The sequence below is a fragment of the Canis lupus genome, chromosome 28 (assembly GCF_011100685.1).
Source record: "Canis lupus familiaris isolate Mischka breed German Shepherd chromosome 28, alternate assembly UU_Cfam_GSD_1.0, whole genome shotgun sequence".
Taxonomy (NCBI): Eukaryota; Metazoa; Chordata; class Mammalia; order Carnivora; family Canidae; genus Canis; species Canis lupus.
In genome coordinates, this window is record NC_049249.1 from 16,357,727 (window position 1) to 16,365,014 (window position 7,288).

A 7,288-nucleotide genomic window follows, 5' to 3' on the forward strand; every position below is an offset into this window, starting at 1 on the left:
AATGGCCCCCCTGTGCACATGTCCAGGCCCCTGACCTCTCCATTCACCTGCTTTCCTGACACTGACTTCACTGCAGGCAGCAGCAGCCTGGCCCCAGCGAGAAGTCACATGCAGCTCTGGGAATCACCTCTTGAAATGCTGATCACCCTACTGGACGCTTCCATTATTTTTGGCGATTGCTATGGCAGAGAACACCTCTGGCCCTGACTCAGAACCTATTTCCAAAGCCAGAGCTCCACCTCGTTTCCCACACACACACACCCCTTGTCCTTCCTGTTCCCTGGATCCCTGTCCTAAACCATTATCCCTTTCCTGGATTCTCAGAACTCAAGAGGAGTAAGTGTGACTACTGTATGTATAGCTCTATTATTTGCTTGATTTTGTTTAATTAAGAGGCAACAGGGAACACAGTTGCCTGTGAGACTTTTTCTGGCCAAGCACTAGGCTGGTCAGTGACTCAGGCTGAGGAAATTAGAAGGCAATTTCCAGAGGATTGCTGTGCAGTCCCCTAAGTCCTAACACTCCTCTAATTCATGGCCTCCGCTGGCCATTAACTCACGCTGGCCCCAGAATATCTCTTCGGAAAATGCGGCAGCTGGCACTTATATTCCTGGAGCTGGAATCAGTCTCCCGTGACATCAAATAGGTTTATTTTTCCCTTCCCTTTACCTCTCCTCTGCCTGCCACCACACACAGTGACTCTGATCCTGACTTGTCCCCCCCAAACCCCCACTCAGCTCCCAAAAGGGTCATGATAAATGGCTGGTCGCGCTCCTATTCCAACAGCCAGCAGGATGTGGCTGGTTGTTCCATGAGCAGGAAGCTGTGTCAGATCTGTGAATCACCCCTGGATCACTTGCCTCCTTAGAGAAGAAGAAACAGTTCTTGTGTGTGTGCACGTGTGTAAGAGGGAGAGACAGAGACAAAGAGAGAAAGAGACCGGGCAGGAGTGGTAACCGACGTGCAGCACTGACCTTGGGGCTAAGATCCTATGTTGACCTTGCCCTTACAGGACCACCTCTTTACTCCTCAACCTCAACCCACATGGCTTCCCTTCTGCTCAGTTTACTAGGCAGCCATCGCTAGATGGGCTCCAGGAAGCCCTCCAGGTCTGAACAGCTGTTCCTTGTTTATCTGTTTCTCTTGTGTGTTGGGTGTTCTCCACTGGGCACGTTGCCCAATTTCCCATCACACTATGAGCAGCTGGTCCTTCCTTCTTGCCTCAGCCTTCTCTTTTCTCTCAGCTTCACCTACCAAATCCAAAGCATACTCCAGCTTTCTGGTGATTGCCAGATGGAAGGAACAGCAGATGGAAACTCATATACGTTGAACATGAGTGACAGGGGCCAGGTACGAAGTAGAATGCTTTACCCAAAATTATCTCAAATCAACTTTCCAAAAGCTCTGTGAAGTTACGAGTGGGGGAAACTGAGGCTCAGAGTAGGTGGCCCAGGGTGGCACTGCCAGGAGACAGCAGAGGCGGGATTCAAGCCCTGATCTGCCCCCACAGCACTTGTTCAGGAAAGGAACTGGCCCTGAGAATTGCCTCTTCTGCAGCTACATGTCTTTCTCCCACCGTAACACTGGATCCACACTCAAAGCTCTTAGAGAAAAACTGAACGGCAGAGAAATGAATGGGTCTGGAGCCAATTCCTAAAAATGTACTCCCAGGACCAAGACCAAATTCTGTGATGATTTAAACACTCAGGAGAATGTACTATTTCCACAGTGTTGATCTGTAATTTATCACCTCCCACATCCGTGGGGACCAGCCATCATCCTGGGTCTGCTCCATTCACCCTGCCTCACTGTGATCGCCCTCTGTTGCCTTCACAAACTCACACCTGTAGCATAAGGCGAATGTCCCATACAGTGAGGTGGTCCTCAATAACACCCTGCACTGCTCTCCCGCTGACATGTGAGCCTGAGCCTGGTCTCCCCTACCCTGACTCAAGTTGAGAAAGGGCTCCATTTTAGGTCCATATCCTCCTTGGGAGGCAAGCTAACCTGAGTTTACCCAGATCTGCCTTGTCCTAACTGGGAGATGCAGGGCAATCTCCAACCTCTCCAAGTTCATCCATCTGTCTAAAGGAATCAAAGCACCTACCCCAGGTTAGGGCGCATTAGGATATATTCGATGAACCGTAGGAATCACAGGAAATCGTGCACGTTAAGTATTTGGTACCACCAATGGTAACTACTAACACTGGCTATTATTTGCATTCCTGAAAGAGTCCTGTAGAGGATCAGAACGTTCATGACTGGTACTTGTCTGAAATAAACAATCAAGAAAGGAAACTACTGTAAAAGCACAATGCCTCCCAAATCCAAACAAATAATTTGCTTGTTCTAGAGAAATGAGCTTCTCTCCACCACCATAGGACTTGACATACACCTGCATGTACATGTGACTGCAAAGAATTATGGTAAACTTGCACTGATATCTTATAGAAGACTTCCAAATGAAGTAATCTGCAGGTTGCATCCAGCATTATCAGGACCATTTGAAAGACAAGCAGCCTGAAGCCAAAGCCACTTTACCTAAGGTCTCCCCAGGGGCAGCTCATAAAAGCTAAGAGAGGAACCCAACTCCATGCCAGTGAGCCTGACCTAAGCAGCAGGTGCCCACTTTCCCCAAACCCCACCCAATTAGGGGCTTGGCAGAGAGGAAGGAAGCAAGGGCTGACAGCACCATCCAAATAATAGAAGCCACTTGCCCATCTTCCGTAAACAGACTAGAGTTATAAGACCCTTGGTGTCCAAGCAGCTCCCCCTTGTCCTGGAGACAAGCACACCCTTTGCCGGATGTCCTGAGAAAAAACTTTGCAGTGTATTCCCAGTGTTCTGGAGCCAGCAGAACAGCCTCCTGCTTGGGCCCCAGGCCTCTCATCAGCCAGCTTCAGCTAACGTGCACATCCCATAAAACCTCTCTGCTCTGCAATTTGCCAAACCACAGACTAAGAATTCACCATCAGTGGAGGAGAGGCGGGAAGGGGGCATGCTTCTCCAGTGCAGAGGACTTCCAGAACATCTGTGACTTGGGCGCAGCGCGTCCTGCCAGCCACCCACACCAGAGTGTACCTTACACAGAACACTTGACTTCTGGTGTGTGGCATCTACTGTGCAAGGGCAAAGAGAGGAGGAGATCCTAAGCTTCAGAGGCACAGGCTCCCCCAACCTGTTTCTCCTGTCCCTATGAGCCCTGCTGACACTATCTATTATTAGGGCCCCTGTCCTTATATTATGCCCCATTAATGCCCCAAATATGTAGGAACCTCTTACGATCACCAGATATTTGTCTTCCTGGTCAACTCCAACCAGACTTAAGGTACTTTGACAAACAAAACCCACACCCTGGGCAAAACGCCAGGTAAACCTAGGTGCCGTGAAGAGCTAGATTGCAAGTGACTTCCCCCCCCTTCTGGTTCTCAGATTCCCCATCTGTAAGATGAAGGGGTGGAGCCTCATGAGTCCGGCCAGCTCCACAATTCCACAACATATAACACTTTCTCCTTTAATTGTTTTATACAACCTTAGTTTAGAGCTCTGGATGGCCCCAACTGTTCAGTGACATCACTCCCTGCCCCAAACATAATGCCGATTCTTACATGGGAAGCAGAGATGTCCTGGGAAACACTGTCCATAAAAAGGGAGGCAATGATCATTTCAAGGGAATTACACAGGACTTTTGTGTTTTTCACATAGAACAAGTTATTATCAATCTTAAAACCCAAAATCTTTCTTCCTTTTTTGCCAGACCATTAATAGCTGCTTTTCAAAAGTGCTTTCTTAGTCAGAATCTCACCAATAATAAGCTACCATTTAGTGCGTGCCTGTTCTCTGCCAGGAACTGTGCTAAGTGCTTTTCATGGATGATCTCATTTAATTCTCCAGACAACCCTATGAAATAGGTACTATTATCATCCTCACTTTAAAAATGAGGAACCCTCCCACGAGGTTAAATAACTTGCTCCAAGTCACAAAGCTAGTTAGTACTTGACCAAGGCTTTGAATAAGACCCTCTACCTCAGAGCCCTAGCACTAACCACCCTCCCTCTACTGTCTGTGGTGGATTCTCTCTTGCTTTAGCAACATTTCTGGCTTGTTGCCAGTACACCCTAACTTGTAATCTTGGACATCACTGGTTAGAGCTAAGATGTGATGTTTCACTAAAAATCAAGAGCAGGGAGAAAGCACCTGCCTGGGTCTCAGAGCAGAGAGTGCCATCTGTTGAAAGTAGGCCAGGCTTCACTGAGGACTACAAAGAGAACCCCTAAAACTTAGCCTGTGACATGTAGGAAAAACAGTAAGTGAGGCCAACTTGATACTAAGGGCTGGGAGGTTCAAATGGACATCTATCTGTACCTGGAGTAGGTGACCACATAGTGACCCAAGTCCTCCGAAACAAGCTTTCTTGAAATGGCAGCTTTCTTGAAATGAAGATGCTTGCTGAGCCAGGTAACATGAAAGGAACAACTCTCCCACCCACCTCACCTCTCTGTCTGGTCAGGAACCAGACTCCTTAGTTTACCTCCTCTCCAATCTGAGCCCTGGCCCATTTATTGCACTCCCCCCAAAAACCACAAAAAGACAAAACACCCAAAGTTCAGAGCTACTGGTGATAAAGACAGAAAGAGTAGCCTGAGGCTGACATTGGCACAAAACCCAGGCCTCTTTCAACAGGGAAATGAAAGGCATTTCTCAGAGATCAATGTGCAGTCTAGGGCAGCACCCTACAACCTGTTCTAACCGTTAAAATGAATGCTTTGGGCATTCTGAGTACCCCCTTTAAGCGCCTAACTTGCAAGTAAGATGCAGTCCTCCTGCTTCAGATGCCTCGCTGTGTCTTCTATCTCAAGTATAGGGGCAAAGCTTCAGACAGGCGTCCTCAGCCGTCAAGGACAGCATGTTTACTTCCCAAGGTGCGAAGGATGGGAAGACAGGACCGGCTGAGATGAAAGGGGACGGGTCACCCAGTCCCCGGAGCTCGGCTCAATCAACCTTAGCCCCTTCTCATTAATCGTGGGGCAGGAAGGGGGAGGGGCAGCCAGCCGTTCCTTGGAGACCACGGCAAACACTGGCCTCCCCGTGTCTGGAGACGGAGCATCACTTAAGAGGAAATGAACCCGGTTAAGGGTCACGTCCAGAGAAGGGATAAAAGGAAAAGCCACAATTCTCCTCACACCGACGGACACAATGACTTGAAGAAGGAAACCAAAGCTGGGGGCCGAGGGTGGAGGTGGGGCGGGGGGCGCGGCGGCTTCCCTGGGCCCCCAGAGCCCCGCCTAGGGAGCCGGAGCCCAGGACCGCGCGGGGCTCCCCGCCCCCGGCGAGCCCCCAAAGCCTCACGGTCGCGTCAGCCTGGGCGGCCCAAGCCCCAGGGAGGGCCGGGGAGATGCTCTTTCCCCACGGAGCTTCTCGGCCAGGGTTTGGCGAAAGCTCCCCCCACCATCCATCAAAGCTCAGGCGCACGGATGACTTCACCGCTGTAACAGACAAGGGCAGCCACTTGCCAATTCCAATGCCAAAAAAAGAAATCGGGGGGCGGGGGGGCGGTAGGAGTGGAGAAAGGGCAGAGAAGGCTTCCCTGGAGATCACAGCCTGCAGAGACAGTCCACAGCCAGCTCCGGGACTGGGGGGGGGGGCGCCCCGGGGTCTCCGGCCAGCCCCCCGCAGGGCTCGCGCGGGCAGGACTCACGTAGTGCTTGGAGGGGTTCCTCCGCTTCTCCACGTCCACCACCGTGGCATCTTGCACGCAGTAGGCCAGCATCTTCCCCCCCAACAAAGCGAGTGGCGCCCTCCGGCGGCGTCACCTTCTCATCCCGGTCGGGCTGCGGCTCCTGCTCCCGCTGCCCGGGCCCCGGCGCCCTCGGGCACGGCCCCGGGGCGCGGACGGTCCGGGGGTGCGGGCGGCCCGTGGGCGGCTCCGTGGGCGGCTCCGTGGGCGGCTCCGTGGGCGGCTCCGTGGGCCCGCCGCGCGCCCCTTCCCTCCCGCGCCGCCGCCGCCGCCGCCGCTCTCCGCCCGCCCGCTCTGGCCGCCCCGCGGGTCCGGCGGGAACTGGCGGAGCGGAGGAGGGGCGGGGGTGTGTCCCTCCGGCGGGGGGACGGGGCGGGGGCCCCGGAGCCTGCTGTCAGCGCGCGGGGAGCGGCTGGCGGCGCCCCCTCGCCGCGCTCGGGCTCCGGGGGGCTCGGCGCCGGCGGAGGCTGTGGGCGCAGGAGGCGGAGGCGGGGCCGGGCCGGCAGGGAGGGGAGGGGAGGGGAGGGAAGGGGAGGGGAGGGGAGGGGCCCGGGCCCGGGGGAGGGGCTCGGGGCCGCGGGGAGGGGGCTGCGGCCGGGCCTGGAGACCCGCGCCCGCCGGCGCCCCCCGCCCAGCCCTGAGCGCCGCGCGGTGGCTCCGGCCCGAGGAGGCCGGGGAAGGGAACCCAGCGCCCCCCGCCGGGCCCTCCTCTTGGAGCCGCTCCGTGCCTTTTTGTCCCCACCTCCGCGTCCCCCTCCCACTCCCACCCCCAGATCCCTGTGATGAAAAGTAGTGCTTTACTGCCCAGGCTCCCCGAGGAGGACACGGGGACGGGGACGGGCCGGCGGTAAATCCTCCAAACCAGACCCTCTTCTGATGAACCACCTGCCCTCCCTGTGGGTCACAGAGGGTGGATTCTCCCCGGAAATGGGATCGATCCCCTGCCCGAGTCGTCCATCGATCTGGCCCCGTGTAAATAACCTGGGACATCATTTACCAGTGAGGCGACAAGGCTCTGCGTAACAGCACTGCCTGAACCTTCCCAGGCGGGCGAGGAGGGGAGGGACCACACAGTGGTGGGAACATCCACCGGGTCGGCCCCCCACCCTACACCCCTGTTCGTCATTGGCCCCCCGGCTCTGGATGTCTCACCACTTCTCCTTCTGGGCTGGGAAACTGACTTGCGGCCACTTGTCCATCCCTGGACTTGGAGCACAATTACTATTTAATTGAATTTACACACAGACCCCCTCCCCCCCATCTATTTCATCTATTCTTTTTCATTCTAGCTTCAAATATTTAAAGAGGTAGTATTTTCACGATTAATTTTATTGTTTCACGAACACAATAAAGCTTTGTGACCATGGACCAATGTGAAACATCTGAAATTGGGATAAAGAGTTTTATGACCTTATTGTATTAAAAGTTTCTTCCCTACGCTGTCAGAACCCATGTACCAATCTAAGATTATTCACACATTTGCTTGGGACAGAATACCCCACTACTCCTCTGTCCTTCTTGATAAAGGATGCTAGAACACCAAGGGATGGC

The 7,288-nt window shown here is 53.9% G+C and overlaps 1 protein-coding gene across 3 annotated transcripts in view; it reads right to left on the bottom strand.

Moving 5' to 3' along the window:
- SH3PXD2A (SH3 and PX domains 2A) overlaps positions 1-5,891 on the bottom strand; it is a 235,174-nt gene extending 229,283 nt beyond the window's left edge. For all 3 annotated transcript variants that reach the window (XM_038578696.1, XM_038578699.1, XM_038578695.1), the window contains exon 1: positions 5,699-5,891. In XM_038578696.1, coding sequence (XP_038434624.1) covers positions 5,699-5,770 — 72 coding nt within the window. In that variant the 5' untranslated portion in view covers positions 5,771-5,891. The remainder of the gene's footprint in view (positions 1-5,698) is intronic.
- Between the last annotated feature and the right edge of the window lie 1,397 nt (positions 5,892-7,288).